Source organism: Lepidochelys kempii, chromosome 6 (assembly GCF_965140265.1).
Source record: "Lepidochelys kempii isolate rLepKem1 chromosome 6, rLepKem1.hap2, whole genome shotgun sequence".
Lineage (NCBI taxonomy): Eukaryota > Metazoa > Chordata > Testudines > Cheloniidae > Lepidochelys > Lepidochelys kempii.
In genome coordinates this window covers 79,398,864-79,419,298 of record NC_133261.1, presented here as the reverse complement: position 1 = coordinate 79,419,298, position 20,435 = coordinate 79,398,864, and the positions used below count along the sequence as shown (strand labels likewise).

General features: G+C 39.1%; 1 protein-coding gene across 6 annotated transcripts in view; it reads right to left on the bottom strand.

Annotated features, from left to right (window-relative positions):
• The window catches only part of DPH6 (diphthamine biosynthesis 6), a 376,150-nt gene that overhangs the window by 216,853 nt on the left and 138,862 nt on the right, over positions 1 to 20,435 (bottom strand). For all 6 annotated transcript variants that reach the window (XM_073348883.1, XM_073348884.1, XM_073348880.1 and 3 more), the window contains exon 7: positions 5,856 to 5,950. In XM_073348883.1, the coding sequence (XP_073204984.1) occupies positions 5,856 to 5,950 (95 nt within the window). The remainder of the gene's footprint in view (positions 1 to 5,855; positions 5,951 to 20,435) is intronic.

Genomic DNA, 20,435 nt, shown 5'->3' with positions numbered 1-20,435 from the left:
CAAATTTATTTGAGCATAAACTTTCGTTTAGTTTTCATTTTTACAGTCATAATCTGTCAACCTCCAATTCATAAGAGGCAATATCTATTGCACCCACCTGCACTGTTTCAAAACTAGAACATTTAGCAATGGAATTAAGACAGGTAAGGGAAAACAGAGTATTAGAAGATGATACAAAAAAATCTCAGAAGGTGTAAGAGAAAGTCATATGCATAAAAATTATCACTTTTTTTTTTGTACTCTGTAAAGCTACTGGCCCACAGATAGTTCACTTGGAATTACACTGAAGTAACTAGTCTTTACATTTTCACTAAGGAAGTTTAAGTACAGATACTCTACTTTGTAAACTAAGACTTTTCAGGATGTAATCTATTTACAGAGTAAGTGGAAGATATCCAGGGGTCAAATGATAAAATTAAGTTAGTTAAAGGAAGGACATTGGTATCAGCTAGAGAAACCTGTGCTTCTAGTCAGAACACAACCAATGAGTGTTCTTATTGCAAATAATCCCTAGAACATTTTGGATCAGATCCTCAGATCCTCTTAATGAGCATAGCTATATAAATTTCCAAAAGGTGATGATCTGGCTTATTGTTATCAGGATGACATTCAATGTAGGTTAGCAATGGCAATATCAGGAGCAGATAGATTTAAGCTGAAAATCCACCAGTGAATTTTACAACTGCTTTGTTCCCAAGGGTTCACAATTTTGGTACACCTGATTAATGTTTTCCAAAGAGACATCTAAGAATGGCAATGGACAAAAAGTGACTGAAAAAATGATATCTTTTTATAGAAGATATCTACTTTGCTCTGTATTCAGACTCTCATTTTCTACTTCACTAGCTAAAACAAGTTTTTACTACCAATACTTCAAAAAATTATTCCTGGCTCTGAAGAATCGATACAATGAAAGAGATATGGGTGATGTATTTGTTCACACATCAATAGAATTATTAACTCTAAGTTCCACTGGTATTGCTAAACTGTAAAAGAACCCACCTTGCCGTCCAGATCCCAGGTTCAATTTGTAGGGCTGGAAGTTAGAAAACCTCTCATTTACTTGGCAACTGAACAAATTTTATATTGAGTCTCTGAGAAGGAATAAACATGGAACCCCAAGATTCCATTTTTACATAATGATTTTTCAGAAGAGAAGGCTACTTTAAATAAGGGGTTTTCCTACATGAATAATTAGTTCATGTCATGCTTGGGTGTGACTCTATCCCATGCTAGCCTGGCACGGTCTAACTGTCCATGTGCTGTTGATGCCCATGAACAGTTCGTGAGAGTGCTTTGATCTAGTCCTCTTCGAAATTAAACTAGCTCAAAGCAATCTAATTGTTCCTTTAGACAAGCCCTAAGACACAGTACTACATAAGACCTCATAGGTGCAGGGATTCAGATCTAATATACCCATTTAAATAATGCCAACCAAACTGGAAACATTTGAAAGCATTTGGTCAGACCTGAATGATTTCCTTAAAGAGTTCAGTTACATTTTCCTTTACAAACATGCTTTGGAATTGATCATTAAAAACTCCTAAGATGATGACATAATACCAAGAGACAGCTTTAGTGAATGAATGCTAATGCATTTTTTAATCAGGATCACTAACGAAATTCCTGATAATGAAATCTGTGGCTTGATTGTATATAGTTATTAAATGAAGACAATAAAATATTCCTGTATGAAAACAAATAATTATCTTTAGTCATTCATTTTGAATTCTGTTCACATGCAAAGCAGGAAGTGGAAACGGATGAAACTCATGCGTGCCATGAATAAAAACATACAATAAAAGATGGACTGTAGGAATGCAACAAGATTTACTGATGATATTCTTGATAAATGTTTCTTGTTTATTGATTAATTTCCAGAAAATATTTGGGGAAGTCTATTTCTCTTCAGGGATATATACATTTCCTACTTAGCAATGACTATAAGGGTTTTTGTTTGTTTGTTTGTTTGTTTTTACTGTGTTAGGCATTAAATAAGGTCATCAACCTGAAAAAGCTAAGAAACACTGCACTAGAAGAAGGGATCTCAGACCCACATCAAGAAGAATAAGGTAGGTACAGTGGGTTTGAACAAAGAGAGTAGAGAAATGGTAGTTCATGGCAGTTGTTGAAGTCTGGTTAATTCTGTGAGGATAAATTTGAGGATGGTCTGTGGTTGGATAGATGGGTTCGACTAGACTAGGACAGGAGTGAAGGGAATTCAGGGATATATATACGTAAGGCTGTGAGTCTGTCATGGAGGCAACGGATTCCGTGACTTTCCAGGACCTTTGTGACTTCTGTAGCAGCCGGTGCGACTGACACCAGGGTCCCCAAAGCACCAGCAGTGGTCTTGGGTCATCCCCCCCCCCCAACACCAGCAGCAGTCCTGGGCCATGCACGGTTGTCCCCACCTCCCCAGAGCACCAGTGGTGCCCCTGAGCTGCCCCTCACCCCCCAGAGAACCCAAGATTTTGTCAGGGGTATATAGTACAGGTTATGGGCTATGAATTCTTGTTTACTGTCCGTGACTTGTCCATGACTTTTACTAAAAATATCCATCACTAAATCTTAGCCTTATACATAAGTAACATCTCAAAACCAAATAGTATAAACCCAGAAAATTCGGAGTTAAGGTTAAGCTTCAAGGCGTTCCAAACATGCTAAATTACAGAATGCAGTTAGGGCACCCAAGCACTGCTCAGTACTGATACCATGACAGAAAAAAATATAAACAATCCAACTAACCCTCCCCTCCTTTGCCCTCCCCCCAAAACCCCAACAGTTTAAAATCACTCTTATAAAGGAAGGCAAGTTACAGAGCCTTCACTAGACTGCCATCATTCTAGACTGTAATAAAGCAAGAATCACTATTGGCAATTTTCTCTTATCCACAAATCTAGCAGATTGCCTTTCTATTCAGAGAGAAATTTGAGGAAATGCATTTTGTCAGACATTACACATATGATAAAAACATCATCCAGGAAAAATACTACCCAGGAGTCTATTTACTATAATAGGTGAGTTAGATTTTCTCTTTCCATGTTTTGTAGGGAAGACTCATCTTCAGTGTTTTCTGCTGGGATCTACATTTCATGCAGCCAAAGTTTTTTTTTAGTGAGAAGAATTGGACTAGTTGAGTACATAGGATTTCTGTGACTTTTAAAGTCCTTAGAGGTACTTGTATATGTTCATCTAAGCTTCAAAATTTTACTGAGGTGAAATATATTTGAACTATGACAATCTAACCACCTAGCATCTACACCACCATAGTGAATGGAATAGCCTACCTACTCTCTAGAGTATTTATCAAAATAGCCAAGGACCTCTAAAAAAGCAATAATAGAGTCACAGGTTCACAGATTGTAAGGCCAGAATGGACCATTGTGATCATTTAGTCGGACCTCCTATATAACACAAGCCATAGAATCTCTCCCTGATCCCAAATTCCTGGAGAATATCTTTTAAAGAATCCATCCAATCTTGATTTTCAAATTGCCAGTCATACAGAATCCTCCATGACCCTTGGTAAATTGTTCTAATAGTTAATTACCCTCATTGTTAAAATTTTTATGCCTTATTGCTAGTCTGATTTGTCTAGCTTCAACTTTCAGCCATTAGATCTTCTTATATCTTTGTCTGCTTGACTTAAGAGCCCATTATAAAATATTTGTTCTCCACGTAGGTACTTACAGGCCGTAATCAAGTCACCCCTTAACCTTCTCTTTGTTAAGCTAAACAGATGGCGCTCCTTGAGTCTAACACTGTAAACACATTTTCTAATCCTTTAATAATTGTGGCTATTCTGTGAACCTTCTTCAATTGATCAACATCCTTCTTGAATTGGAGACACCAGTAGCCGATGTACCAGTGTCAAATACAGTGATAAAATAAACTCTTTATTCTTACACAAGATTCCATTGCTTATGCATCCAAGGATCAAAAAGCTATTTTGGCCACAGCATTGCACTGGAAGCTCAAGTTCAGCTGATTCTCCACTCTACCCTGAAATCTTTTTCAGAGTCACTGCTTCTCAGAATAACGTCCTCTATGACTACATTCTTTGTTCTTAGATATACATTTAGCCGTATTAAAGCCCATATTGTTTGCTTGTGCTCAGCTTACTAAGCGATCCACCTTGTTCTCTGTCAGTGATATGTCCTCTTCATTATCTACCACACCCCAATTTTTGTATTGTCTGCAACCTTGATCAGTCATGATTTTATGTTTTCTTCCAGGTCACTGAGAAAAACGTTAAACAGCATAGCCAACAACTGATTCCTGTAGGATACCACTAGAAATCCATCATCTCAGTGATGATTCCCCATTTACAATTACATGTTGCGACCTATCAGTCAGCCAGTTTTTAATCAATTTAATGTGTTCCATCTTAATTTTCAGAGGGGTAGCCATGTTAGTCTGTATCCACAAAAACAACAAGGAGTTCGGTGGCACTTTAAAGAAACTACCCTTAGATTCAGTGCCAAATGCAGTTCCACCAGACCTGAGAGTAAGGACCATAATATAGCCCTCCATATTAATCCTCTCCTCTCCTTAACAATAACTGACACTTTCTAGTAAGACATGAAACCATTTTACCTCAGACTTGTCTTTATTCAGGCAGGGACTTCGAAGGACTTAAGGGAGTTAGGCACCCAATCACAATGTGTGTGAGTATGAGTGTGAGAAAGCAAACAAGCAAGAAAAGCAGCCAAACAAATTTCAATGCATTGATGTAAACTTATCTTATGATGTCAATTAACACATTTTATAACAAATGCAGACTGAAAGCTAGACATTCTTTTTCTGGATGATGCTGTTGTGCACCAATATTACCAATTATCAAAACAATGCTGATCAGACCACAACATTTTGTTTGGCTGAAAATACAGACCTTGATGAAGTCACTGTACCAAATAGATCTTATCTCTAAAATAATAAAGTGCCATAAATGCCTGCTCCTGTTCCTACTGAAGTTGATGGGAATTTGCCATTGATTTCAACAGGAATAATATCAGCCCTTAATTGCATAGTAAATTTACCACATTTCCTCTATTGCTTACTACTGCTAGAAGGAGATATAAAAGAATGGGCCTTTTTCACTACAGCACTAAATGTCCATATGTGCCATAATGTTGACCTTCCATGAGTTGATGTATCTGAAATGGTATGCAAGTGACATTCCATTATTAAAGACTGTTTACTTGGATAAGAATAGGAACAATAGTCAAAACATCTCAAAATATGCAGGGTAAGCTATTTAACATCGTGTACTGAGAAACTTGAATCAAGACAGAGAAATTTCCCATGCCCCTCTAAACAAATTTTAACAAATTTCAGCAAAGAAATAAGCTACTCAGAGTCGCTCGATGGATTCAAGCAAAGTTTACATTCAAAAATGTCCCCTTAGTAACTGATGGAAAATGTTTAGTATTATCATTCTAAGTCACTAAAGTTGAAAAAAGAAGAAAAAAAAGACACAGAGTTAATGGAACCCACAGGCTACTGATGTGGCAGTTTATCAAATGTAGCTGTAATGAAAGATAAATATTACAGGCAATTCGCACTTCATGAAAGGATAAAAGTGTCAGTGTATAGGTACCAGTTTTACTGCAGGCCATAATCAGCAAGTAAACGAAAGTGCAAATGTCTAAAAAGTTTATAGCCTTCTATGAAGGCCTCGTCTTGTCAGGCATTGATTTAGGTTTTCAGAGGACTTTGCCAGCGTTAAACAAAGTGACTGTTTGTGAACTTAGAGGACATGTTCTACTCCTGCCAACAAATGTTGCCTCAAGCTAAATGTTAATATGTTCCCATCACTTAAATCTAAGGAAGGGGAAGAAATAGTTCCTTACACAACTATTTTCTTCTTAAACAGGGGACAGTCCAAAGTGAATGTTTCATATTCTCCACCTTCTCCACAAACATGAACGTCATACTTCTTAGAGAGCTGAGAGAAAAGGAAAAAAACAGGTAGTTAGAATAAGTGGTGCTCTTATACATAGTGCCAAATGTATTTTACTGAAATTGTATGTGTGTACAGGGCTTACAGTAACTTTCTCAATCTAGGTTTATCACTACACCTCCAAAAAAAGGAACAAACTCTAAAATGCACTGGATGTACTTGTAGGTTTCTGACTCTCCTCTACAGTACTTTATACGAACTGATTCATACTATTTTTAAAGTTCCAAAAATTACTGCCAGGTTGTTTTCCCTCTCTGCAATAGTTATACTTTACCGTCCAGCTAAAAAAATCTCATTGACTGCATCCCAGTAGAAATGAAGGATGTTGAAATAAGATTCCTTTAGGAAACTGGCTAGAAAATAACAATAACTTTTACATCCACTCCCAGATCTCATTATACAGTCTGTGAGATATCTTGTGTTGTAAACACTGACCAGAAGCTACTGAATTCAGCAAACATATTATAATATTATTATAGCAACACATTTTACAATTGTGCTCTAGGTATTTGTTGGCACAAACTCTTTCCTAAATCTTTAAGAAAGAGTTAATCCTGGCCCCACTGAAGTTAATTGCAAAACTCCTACTGACTTCAATGGAGCTGGGATTTCATCCTTAGAGGGGAAGAAACATTAGCCATTTTCTTTTGGTTACATCCCTGAACATTATTCATCCTTTTTTTTTTTTTGCACTTTGTTATATATTTCCCTGATGGACAAGCCAGATACATCATACACAAAAGTAAATGTAGCTGATTGAAAATAATACAATTTGTCGGTTTTTAATCATCCTAAATCCTCTATTTAGCAGTTTCTCACTTGAGGCCTGATCCAAAGTTTTGCTTGAGTAAAGAGCGAGGGCCAATCTCTTGAACAGTACATTCTAATTCTGTTTTAATAACACTGTACTGGTAGATGGTAACCATGCACCGTAGGAATTTAATTATGCTAAGAGCATGCATTAAATCTATGATACAGTAAAAATGTTAATTGGACACAGTACAAAGCTTTTCTAGACTCATGATTCCACTCCTGCACCTCATGATTTTGTGGTTATAATTTGACTTTTAAGTGGTCCTCATTCTTTTTAAGAAAGTTATAAACTTGTGCACTTGTATTATCCTTTAAGAAGTTCATCCTGCAATCGCTCCCTTTGAGGAATTTCCATTGACTTCACTGGGAGTTACGAGCACAGAGGGCTTGCAGGGTGAAATCCTAAATGAAATGCATATCACTTGTGAAAGGAAAGTTGACCTGGTTTTGGTATTTGTGCGTGGTTTTATTGAGTATTGGACAATTCTGTAATGAGTGCAATAAGGTTTCCTTGAATGGGAAGATTGGATGCTGGAATCAGCCCTGAAAGCTGATTTGAATGCACTGGGGGGAGTTGGGTCTGCGGTTTCCATCAGGGCAAATGGAGCTCATTGGATCAGGGCAGGATCCAGGGCCTTTTCCAGGCAGGTGACTGTACACTGGTCTAAAATGCTGCAGTGGAGTATACAGCAGGAACCCACCAGGCCTCCACAAGTTGACAAGGCCAGATGTGTGAAGCATCTGAAATGGATAGTATTGGCAATTAGTCACCAAAAAATCATATATGTTTCCTGAATTATTCAGGGACAATAGGGTACACCTCTCTGACTGGGGAATGGATATATTTTTGACCAGTGTTAGGGAGGGAACTGTTAACTATGGCTAAGTCTACACTACAAACTAGGGGTGTGATGCCCGTACTTGTGCACACATACTCACGCCAGCTCTCATTGAGCTAGCACAAGTATAAATAGCAGTGTAGATGCAGTAGCACTGGTAGCGGCAGAGAAGGCCTGGCTGAGCCGGTCTGAGTACAAACCTGCCTGAAACCAGTGGGTATGTACTTGGCATGGCTCAGCTATGCCTCCACTGATGATACCAATGCTACTGGGGCTACATTGCTATTTCTATTTGTGCTAGCTCAGTGAGAGTTAGCAGGGGTATGTGTACATGAGCAGGGAATCAGATTCCTAGCTCGTAGTGTAAACGTAGTACATCTGGGTACACAGCTGGGGTGGGAGGGAGGCAGTCAAGCTAATTGCTGGTGCCTCCTCATGGCAAGTGTACAGTGGAGGTACTCATTCCACAGGGGATCTGATTCCCTGATAATAAGGAATTGGAAGAGGACTTAGTGGAAGGTATCCCCTAAAGAAGGTGGGGAATGGGCTTAGGACTTCTATTGTCTGGTAAAGTGAGGAGACAACCCCCTTTCCCTAGACCCTTAACCCTCAAATAAGGGGAAGGGAGTGGGCTGCCAGCAATGGACTAGGGCATGCTATGGCAGGGTTGGGCTGACATCAGCTCTCCACCAGGGGGAAATCATGACCTGCATTGTACATATTTTAGCTGGATAGTTCCCAGATGAGTTGAATTAATGAAGTTGTTGCCTAATTAAACCACATCACTTGCACCTTCTCTGTCTCTGTGTGTGCCCAAGACAATGGGGAAGTGTATCCTGAAAAGCAGTAACTCTGAAAAGAATTTAGGTGTCACAGGGGACAAGCAACTCAACATGAGCCCTCAGTGCAATGCAGTGACAAAAAAGGCTAATATGATCTTTGAATCGATAAACAGGGAAATAGTGAGTAGGAGTAAGAAGGTTTACTTGGTCCTGTCTGAGCACAGGGGTCCAGACTCAATGACTTCTCAAGGTCCCTTCCAGCGCTACATTTTTAAGATTCTACGATTCTAGTTTGTATTCTACATTGGTCATGACCAACACTGGAATACTATGTACAGTTCTGGGGTCCACATTTGAAAAAAAATGTTGAAAAACCAGAGAGGGTACAGAAAAGAGCCACAAAAATGATTCAAGGACTGGAGAGAATGAGAGACTTAAAGTGTTTAATCTGTTTATCTTATCAAAAAAAGATTGAGAGATGACTTGTTTACACTGTACAGTACAAGTAACTTTGTGGGGAGAAAATACCAAGTAGTAACGGACTCTTTAATCTAGTGCAGAAAGAACCAGTGGCTAGAGGCTGAAGCCCAACAAATTCAAATAATAAATTAGGCACTTTTTGGGGTGGGGGGGGCGGTAACAGTAAGGGTGATTAACCATTGAAACAAAGTACCAAAGGGAGTGGTGGATTCTCCATGTCTTGAGCTCATCAAATCAAGACTAGATTCCTCTTTGGAAGATGTGCTTTAGTGAAACAGAAGTCAATGGGCTCAATACAAGGGTAATTAAATTAAATTAATGGCCAGTGATAAACAGGATGCCAGACAACATAATACAATGGTACTTCTGGCCTTAAAATCTATTGTGTAATTTTTATTAATTATTATCATCATTGTCATTGTTGATCCAACTCCTTGTAACTTCAATTCAATTCTGAATCGTTGTAAACTATGCATCTGATGCTTAATGTGTTGAGCACCTCAGCTCCTTCCTTATACATGACAGAGCAACTGTCTGTATTTGTCTCTAATTGGAGTCAGATCTAAAATATTAGTCCCCCATCTCCTTTTTTTCCCCAGACTAAAATTAATGCAACATTATTTTTATAAGCATTTAGTCTTACAGATTTATTTTCAGTGAAACTGTTTATATTTTACACAAGACTAAGGTTACTTTTATATTTGGGGATTAATTTTTACAATGCTATCAGAGGATTTCAGGTAATGGATATGTCTGATATGTTACAATAAAACTGTACTCGTATTCCTGAGTATGGAGAGTGATAGTTAAGCTTTCCATTTTCTTTAATAAGTATTTCTTTTAAAATATTTTTAACACATTTGGATGACTTGAGTCATCACCTTAGCATAAAGACCACCAGAGACTCTGCACACAGACATAAAAAAAAGAAAGTAGTAGAAAGAACTTAATCCTTTTACAGGATCAGAGATCACATTTTTAATCATAGCCCTTTGACACTGAATATGAAGCTGGAAAATGTTAAATATAATTTTGCTTGCACTCTCTTCAACCTTTTATTTCTGAAAAATATCTAATAGCTCGGACAAAGATGGTATCTGTCATAAAATTCTACAAGACTGTTTACTCATTTTGTGATGGAAAATTCAAATCTCATTTTAAATAAAGATAAAATTATCTTTTTTAAAGCCAATGTTATCACAGGCATTTCCTTCCTAAAGAGAGAATATCTCCATGTGTAAAAATAACCAAACATAAATTTAATCAAGCTTTCATTTTCAAAAATTATACTCCTGACATACAAGACAGTTTCACCTGTCAAAAAGTGCAGCAAGGTTTTTATAGGACAAATCTATCAAAAATAATTAATGTTGATACAATAAGAATGGACAACTTACAAAACAGTTAGTCAGAACCTTTTATTCTTCCTCCTGCCAAGAGCTTCTGCTGCAATGAATACTAAATAGAGCTACTGAAAAATAAAATTAAGACACGGGTTTGTGTGTCTTAAAAAACAAAACAAAACAAAACAATGAAATGCGTGTATTTTTGAGGAACAAAGAAGTTTGTCTCGTTCTTTTCCTAGCTAAAAATTTTAGCCTAGCTAAAAATATTTCACAATGAGAATAAGGAATGAATGTTTACTGTGTAAGTTATTTCTAAAGTTGATGGTTCTTCTTTTAAGCCTCGAGTGCTGTGAGTTCTTCCTGGAAACCAACATCAAACACTTCAAAGCTGAGAGTCTAAATTTGCTGTCCTTGTTGGGAAATCCCAACTTTCAATGCCATTGGGCTTAGGATCATATTTGGTCCTGAATATTCTAAACTCCCAGGGAAGTCACCAGCAACTGAAGATACTAAGCACCTCAAAGGATCAGGCTCTTAATGTGCCTTTTAGAAGCAAAAGAAGCTGTGCAGTATTTTTCAAGCTGCCATCAGTGAGACAGGAACCAGCTTTCAAATACTTTAAAATACTAACATTTTTTACCGACTTGTGTTATCTTGTTTTGCTAGCTAGATCTGACATGCATAATAAATGTGACAATTCAATAAGAATAACTTTTAAAGCCAAACCGAAATTAAAGCCAAACCGAAATTAAAGCCAAACCTCACAGTTGTAAGGTCAAAACAACCTCACCTCTCATTATATTTATAAATTACACTACTCAAGAAAAGTTGATATCCAGTCCAATTCTAAACCTAAAACAAATACCAGAGTATCATGGAAACTTTTACACTATATGAAATCCAGTATCAAACAAAGATACAAATAAATCTTTCATTTACATATACAAAGTGAAGCCCAGATACTCAATACAATTCATTCTCCTGCTATCCTGACCATGAAACTGCAGGGTAAAGGCAGAGTTTATCACAGAATTTTAGCAGTCAGAGATGGGAAAGGCTAATTCAATTACTTAATCCAACCTGCGGCAAGGGAAAGATTTTATAGCTCCCAGTCAGAGAACATATCAGGTATTAAACCTTTTATACACTTCATCTTCACCAGCAGGCCAAGTAGTAATAATTCAATTCTGGTGCAACTGTTCAAACCACAAACAATTTCTAATTCTCTATCAAGGAAAAATATTGTACAAGCAAATATTACTGTTGCACACATTTTATTTTGATTTTTAAAAAGTTCTACACAGATTAGGTACAATCAATGGGTTCATGGCATGTTGCCAATAGAGCCATCTAGTTTAGCATCTTTGCTTTGGGCGTCTTTGGTACAAGGGAACTAGTTGAACAAAAGCGCAAATACAATAATCTCCATTTAACATAATTAATCAACACCTAGCTATTTAGAAAAAAATAATTCAAGAACTTGCCTTGTCACAATGAAATAATATAATTATTTTACTGTGCTGATAAAAATGACCCATGATTACGGCCGTACTTGACTTGCGATATTGTGAAAATTGCAGATTCTGCAATATTAGGCTTCCACCATAATTTTGACAGCAGGAGTCCTGGACATCACGGGGCTGAGAGTGGGACTCTCCCGCTGTCAGCCCCAGGTGGCCACTCTCAGCCCCAGGCGGCCAACAGTGGGAGCCCCCACTATCCAGCCTGATATTTTCACTCTCAGCCCAGGCCTCTGCCCGTGGAAAATTGCAGAAAAGTAATAATGGGCTTTATTACCGTAAATAATAAAGTCTGTTATTACTTTTCCGCAATTTCCCATGGTTTGTCCACAACTCAGTTGCAATTTTTTGACAATCATCCTGCAATTCACATAGGACCTTATCCATAATAAAATAGAAGACACAGAAGAACATCATTTCACTCATAACCTTAATATCCAGGATATAAATCAGAAAAGAACTACACAATTAATTCAAAGTTTGTTCCACTCAATAGATCTCACTTTAGCTAAAGTCCATTTTACAGTTAACCGGCATGAGAAATCACCTGACATTTAGTATCAAAGGGAGACCAATTTCTATCCCACACATATGGTTTGACTAAAACATATAAATTAAAGCTATAAGAAGTAGCTGAAAATCAGGTGACAACATGTTTTTCCAAATGGAAAATGAAGCACCAATGTAGGAATCTGCTACACACTTACTCATTTTAAAAGTAAGAGACAGTTATTTTATTTAACTTTATTAGCTAGAAAACTGTGTAATTCCAAACGTCTAATTAAATTACTTAGGCAGAGTCAATCTTTATTTGTCCAGTCTACACAGAAACTGGTTCTACAAAACCATAGCTAGAGAGTCTTCTAACTACTCTACACACAATTCTCTTCATACCTAAAATTGCGACATGAAAACATTTTGGCCTTGCTGGGTTCATTGGGGTGTACTTTTTCTATTGCTCTAGGATGAAGTTTTGAAATCAGAGAAATAATACTGTAGGACCATGCTCTAAATATTGACCTCTGACATCAAAATAATTGACATTTATGAATGAATTTTGAACTGTAATGGTCAACAGACTACTTTCAACCAACCATGAATCAATAAAAGTACCATGTAAGTAACAATCCTGTGCGGAAACTCCTCACATATTCAACAATGGCACTTTTCAGGGCAGTGAGGTTTGATAATTCTTCATGGAAAGAAAGTCACTTAATTTTTAAATAGATGTTTGAAGTTTTAACTTGGTAGCAGCATTCTCTCAATAACATAGGGTGGCAACATTCTCCTTTTGTTCCACTCTGCACAAATTGGAACCCTACAGGGAGCTGCAGGATAGTTACTACTGCAGGACTGGGACAGATATGGCTCAATAAACTCCACCCTGAATGTAAGGAAGGGAAAGTAGCCCTCTGGCAAAGAGATTTCAGAGATGGGCAGATTATGAAAGAAGAAATCTTAAGACCAGCCAAGCTGAGAGAAAGAAGGGTCAACTAGAAGTGCCTGGCATTCTGACACCTTCTTTACAGAGGTAATCACCACTGAAACCGATGTTTTCGTTGACAGCAATGGCAGGAATAAGGTTAAAAGGGGGGGTCACATCAATATTTAGTTTATGTCCCATAAAGGTAATGAATTGGATACAGAAGAGTACGCATCGATAAGACCCTTTAAAATCCAGATATCAAGGGCTACAAAAAAACCCCATCCACTGGTGGGATGTATTGCAGAAATGGCTGCTAAATGGACACTCACTGAACTGACACTATTCAGGTAGTCTAATATATGTCTAACATCTGTATTATCAGGAGATAGCTGACGAGATTCTGCCCAGATTGAAAACCTTTTCTATTTTGCTGCATAAGTGACTCTGGTGGAATCACCAGAATGGCTTGGACATCTCAGCAACAAACTCTTTCTTCATTGCTCTACCAGAGATCATCTGTGTCGTTAGGTAAAGAGCTTGCAAGTTTGGGTGCGGTGATTTCCCCTGATTTTGAGACAAAAGATCTTCACCCAGAGGTAGTAAGAATTAATGAAAATCTTTGTTTCAGCACTGCCTTGGCCAGGTAAATGCTATGAGGCTGCTTTGTCTCTTCTGAGCTTCCTGATCATCCTGATCATCTCTTCCGTCTGATGTTTAGAGTGGTTGCAAGTCTGTTATTGGGTATCCCCACTGACGGAAGCTTCCTTGCAGAACACCCCTTTTTATTGAGCATTTGTGATGGTCTATGAAGTTCCTATTGAGGGAATTCATAATAGTGTTCCTCAACCCTGAGAGATGAAAGGCCTTTAGGAAGATATTGCTCTTTATCCAGAAAGAGATTGCTCTCCGGCACAGCTGAGATGACATTGCACCTCCCTGCTTGTTCCAATAAAATATAGTAATGGCATTGTCAGTGAGAACTTGAAAATGAACATCTCGCAGGCCCGATACCTCAAAGTTCCTGCATATTTGTATGGAATGAAAATTCCAGAGGCATCCAAAGGGCTTGAGCCTGAAGTTTGCCCAGATGGGTCCCCAACATCTAATGGACACATCTGCTATCAATGTCATACTTGGCTCTGGTGGCAGGAACGGAACCCCTATGCATACATTCTAAGGGTCTCACACACTCACCCAGGCATGCAAATGAGTATGTCCAGTGAATGTCTGCTCGGACAATAGCCAGGCCTGCAGACATTTGAGGTGAATTCTGGCATGTTAAGTCATGTACATGCACAAGACCATATGTCCCAAGAGCTGTAGACAAGAATGCACTGTTGTTCTCAAGTTGGTCTTGAGCTCTCAGACAGAGGCTATGAATTGGAACCTGTCCATCGGGAGGTAGGCCATGGCAGTCCTGGTACTGATATCAGTCCCTATGAAACTTATTCACTGTGTTTGATGTAATTTTGATTTCTGTACATTCAGTTTTAGACCTAGACAACAGAACAGATGTTTGACAAAAAGGATGCTGTTATGGATGGCAGACCTTGACCCTTCCTGAACTAGCCAATCGCCTAGGTCAGGAAATATTTGAACTCCTAAATGACACAGACAGTCTGCTACTGCTATCATAAGCTTGGAAAACACCCTGGGGGCTGATGATGAATAGCACTGTGTATTGGTAATGCATGATGGGTACCATGAACTGAAGATATTTTCAGTGGCTGGAATGTATTTCCACATGACAAGAAGCATCTTGCAGGTTACTGGCAAACATCAATTTCCAATCTTCAAGGAAGGGACAATAGATGCCACAATGACCATTCTAAATTTCATCTTTTTGATAAATTCAATCAGATTTCTTAAAACCAGAATGGGTCAAACCCATCTCTCTTTGTGAGAATCAGGAAGTAGCAGGAAAAGAAGCCTTTCCCTCTGTGTCGGTAAGGAGCTTCCTCTATTCCTCCCAATTCCAATAGAGACTGTAATTCTTGATCTAAAACAGTCTTGTAAGACAGGTTCCTGAAAAGGTATGGGGAAGATGGATTGGGGAAAGGGAGGAGGGTGAGCTGGATAACATAACCCACCTTTACTGTGCTGATGACCCACTTGTCTGATTCAATCTCTGCCAATGCATTGTAAAAGAGAAAGAGGTACTTCCACAATGCAGGGTTTAGATGTATGTAGAAGATGAGACATTGTCCTCAACTGAAATATCAAACTGACTGCTTCAAAGTCATCAAAGTCTGGTGTACAAAGGTCTGTTGTGGATGATGCCAATGGGCAATGTCTGGGAGGCTTAGATCTCCTTCTAGAGGCATCTTGAAATTTCTGATGGTGCTAAGATCTGTACTCTGTTTGGGACTTGAACTGCTTCCTCTTAGTTACTGGAGTGTAGATACCCAGTGATCGAAGGACTGTGCAAGAATCTTTCAACATATACATGGCTAGGCAGCCAGAAGGCCCCTTTGGGATGCACTGCCTTCTTGAGAAGATGTATTTTAAGGAAAAAATCCCTCTGTTTTTTCATTCTTGTCTCAAAGGAGGTACAAATAGGACATTTGTCCCTCATGTCGCTCACCTAAGCAGATTAGGCAACTTTGGTGCTTATCACTAACAGGGGTGAGGTTAGTTTAAACTAACTTACTCACTACACTAAACTAACCTACAACTATATATACAATTTTTTTTTCTTTTTTACAAAGGCTGTCTAGCCAAAGCTCAGAAGCAGCAGGGAGCTCCACCTCTCACCAGGAGCAGTAAGAAAAAACTGAGGAGGAAGCAGCAACCATGCCCCTTTATTCCCTTGGTTCTCTCATATCCAATGTATCTTCTCTTCTTCCCCTCTCCTCTCATCATTTGGTTATTATGGAAATGTTTCCCAAAGACAAAAGCTTTCCATCATAATCTTTGGTTTAACCTACCTTTCTCAGAAAGCTCATTTCACAGCCATGCTCCACCAGCAAAAAGGGCTAATGCTTTGGTTTGATAAAGACTTCACAAATTAAAGTAAGTAAATAGCTTCTTATATCTGCTATTAGTGGTATCTCCACTGAGGACGGGGAGAGAGGAAAATAGTGTTTTGTGGGTTTTTTATGTAACAACCCAACCCTGATGCTTTTAATTCTGGTCAGAAAACATCAGAGTTGGGGCAAAAAGGTGGCATCACAGTCACATATATGTAATTTCCTCCTCTGCGATATGGCACAATGACAGCACTGCAGGCCCATTCTGCCACTCTCCACACCAGGAGACTCTTGATTTTAAGTGCTTTCCATGGGCTGAGCCAGAATCTCCCAAGGAAAGAAGAAGAAAACAGGAAGTGGAACCCTCTACATTTAAACATGACTAGCCTCTACGGACTCAGCTAGATTAATCTAATATATGGCTGGAGCATAAACCATAGAGACTAGAGGTGTGCATTTATAAAATTATTCACCCTTCTTGCCTATCAGAAATCAGAGCGTAGAGACAATGGGGCATGTTGAGGGCATAGTGCCTCTCACTTTGTAACTGCAGCCACAAAGGGTTTTCACAGTGGGAGTGTGGCCTGGAAAGAAAGGGTGGTTCAGTGGTTAGTGTGTGAGCCTGGGACTTGGGAGACCTCAGTTCAGTTCCCTCCTACACCACAGATTTTATGCGTGGCCTTAAGCAAGTCACTTTGTTCAAGATTTTCTAAGGTACCTGGCACCTATCTCCACCTCTAGTGGGATTTTCAAAAGTATCTAAGCAAGTTAGGCACCCAACTCACATTAATTTCAGTGAGAGCTAGGTGCTACCCTGCTTAGGTGCTATTCATAAAATCCCAATAGATGCATATATGCATCTTTAGGTGACTAAACACTATTGAAAATCTGGCCTGTAGTCTCTATGTGCCTCAGTTCCCTCATCTGTAAAATGGATGTACCTCACAACCTAGCTGGCAGAAGGCTTACATATATAAAATCTTGTGAGTCACTCAAATAGTGCAGTCATGGTGGGTTATATAAATATCTTAGATATACAGGACTGGGATGAGAGGAGCACAAACAGCAGCAATGAAAGAGGAGAGCCTGGAGATGGCCTCTATTATCACAGCTCCGGGGTAACTGGGGAAGTGTGTCTGAAATGGCTCCTCAGAAAGAGACATTCTGCCCCGAGGGAATAAGGAGCCTCTGGGCTCCTCCTGCCAAGGGGGTCTGTGAGAGATGCAGCCTTATTAATGGAGTTAATATGGTATTTTCCTTTGTTTGGCTCAGGCATCAAGTCCCCTCTCGGCCCCCTCACCGTGATGTCTGGGCTCTCTCCTTATCCCTTCATGTCTGTCAGTGTTTCTGATGTGAAAGATTTCATCAGGTTGCTAGAAAATAAGATTTTTAAAATCATAAACCCAAGCATTTATCTTCAGTTTGTAGTTAATGCTTCAGTTTCATTAGGTCTTAAAGGCACCTATCTGGTAAAAGTAATTTATTTGTGCTGACTTTTATAGCATGCACAAAAAGAGCTGCAGAACAATGTTAGCTGTGTGAGCTTACTCATGATGTCCTGCCAATTTATTTCAATAATCTGCTGGAGGGATACCCTGATAAGAAGTTAGTTCTGTCCTTTATACCCAGTCAGCCCTTGCCTTTCTTTTGAGATGGTCAACAAGAAGCCAACTGTAATGAGTTTTTGTGATGCATCAACCAGTATACTAGGAGCTGCAATGCGACTGCCAATCTCATTTTACACAGGTCATTGAACAGACATCAGACAGTAATGACTTCTGGTCACTACTACTATGTGCTGCATTCATAGCAGTGACCTAGAGATGAAATGTTCTCTACTTCATTACCAGTTACATTATGCTCCAAGCTCACATTTTTGGTAAGAATTACTTTGAAACTTTGGATACCACAGACAATGAGGATTGAGAAAAATGTTTGAGGCAAATAAAATAATCAAAAAGGACTAATACCCCCATCATTTTTATCTCTCTTATTCACACATACAGAGTAAATATTGGAAATATGTTTGCTTCTAAATAAGCAAAATTATTTAAAATCAATTATTGAATGGTCATGCAATAGTTTGAAGACACAATTATTATGTTGTTAAAAATAGTTCCCATTTTCTTATTCACCAAGGAGTAAGCTCCTCAGATCGTGTAACTGGTCGTAGAGCAGCGGCTCCAAACTGTGGGTTGGGACACCAAAGTGAGTTGTGACCCCATTTTAATGGGGTTGCCAGTACAGTCTTAGACTTGCTGGGGCCAAAACCAAAACCTGAGGGCTTCAGCCTTGGGCAGCAGGGCTCAGGTGACAGGCCCCTGCCTGGGGCTGAAGCCTTTGGGCTTTGGCTTTAACCCCCCCCCCACCCAGGTGGGTGGGGCTCAGGCTTTGGCCTCCCCACCTGGGGTGGTGGGGCTCAAGCGGGCTCAGGCTCCAATGTCTCCCCTCTCCCCGGGGTTGTGTAGTAATTTTTGTTGTCAGAAGGGGGTCACGGTGCAATGAAGTTTGAAAGCCCCTATCACAGCTATTGGTCATGGAACAATGCCAATGTGCAATAGTTGATGATATGGCCCTCTTTGTTCACAAGGATGAAGTTTCTGTTGTAGAACAACATACATAAATTTGTTGTCGCTATTATGCAACTAATTAATATATTGACACTTAAAATACATAGGAAAAACAACATAGGAAAGGCTTAGTTTTCATTTGTGTTTGTCTCTCTTTCCCTCTCTCCTGCTTCCACCTCTCACTTTGTTTCTTACCAGAGACACCCTTCTTCCTCCCAGAGATTGGTCAGCTCCATCCTACCATCTTTCCTCTTATTGTCTGGGTTCACTGACACAGCACCCCATTTCTATGGCATCTTCCAACTCCAATTAATCTAGCAGGGTTTCAACAGCAAGACATTATTCCTCTACTCTCCCTTACTAAGTACCCCAAGCTCCAGTTCGTTTTGCTTCTTGTGCACATTCTGAGCTGAAGTACATTATTCATAATTCCATAATCACCACAAAAGTCTCTTATTACTTCCTTTGCAAACAGTTATCAGGATCCTGTAGAAACAGCTTCTGCATAATGGAAACATTGTTTTTAAGTGAACTTCAGAAGTCAGTGGGAAAAAATAAACCACTTTAGTGTTTATTATGGCCTTAAACTACATATAACTGTATATCATTACCTTTGCCCCCAAAGAGTTTCCAAATAATGAACATAGTGAATTTACCATTCCCAAGCCATCTCCCCTGCATCCTGTGTACTACACACACGTAGCTAACTCATCCTGGTCAATAAACCTGCTTCCCAGAGAGAGGTTTCTTTCTTGTTGTGCTAAACAAATGCCAAAGTCTTAACTTGTACTGATTTGGTCGGGACTGCATGTGGATTCCGGTTTGGATACCAAGCTTCAAATGCAATATCAGCTAGCGGGCATTACTTGGTAGCCCACCACACACAGAAGACAAGGGGCAAAAACTGAACCAGCAATTAAATATTGCAACAGTTATGTTTCTGGGCAGATGTTATAAAATGTGAAGCTATCTCAGGAATGTAACAGGCAAGTGGTAAACACAAGGAGCTAGCATGCTTAAGTGGTTAAAGTACCAAATCAGGAGTTCGTAAAACTGGGTTCTAGTTCAAGTTCTCACACTAACTTCCTATGCTGCTTTGGCCAAATCATTTCACCTCACAGTAACTCAGTTTCCTCATCTGTAAAACTCATGATACTCAGCCATCTTCATAAAGTGAGTTCAGATTACCATGTAGAGTGAGCACACACAGAAAGTTCATTCCAGTTTTAAAGATATTACAGTTTCCAGTGATATTCCCGCATCTTAAAATGGGGAGTGTCACCAGAGCCGTTAATAACTCTAAAACTAGAATAAACGTTTTACTTGTAAGTATGGGCTGATCTACACAGCGCTGGCAAAGCGCGCCAGAGAGGTGTGGATTTGTAAGCACATTAACGTGCCATACTTTTCCCTACCCCTGGGTAGATCTTGCTGGCACACTTTAAAAAGTACCTTTGAAACAGGACTACGTTAATGTGAGCTATGTACCTTTTAGAATGTGCCAACAGGGTCTAGATGAGGCAGTTAGACTGCAGCATGTTAGAGCGGTTTATAAATCACACCCCTCTGGTGCACTTTGTCAGCACTATGCAGTCAGAGACGTATAGTAGTAAAGTATGGTGGCAGTCCCAGAATGGGACAATGGAGCAAAGTAGTGGCAGAAGAGGTTCAAGTATAAATAAGCGAAGTAAAGCAATGAGAGAAGGGATAAAACACATTTTAAGT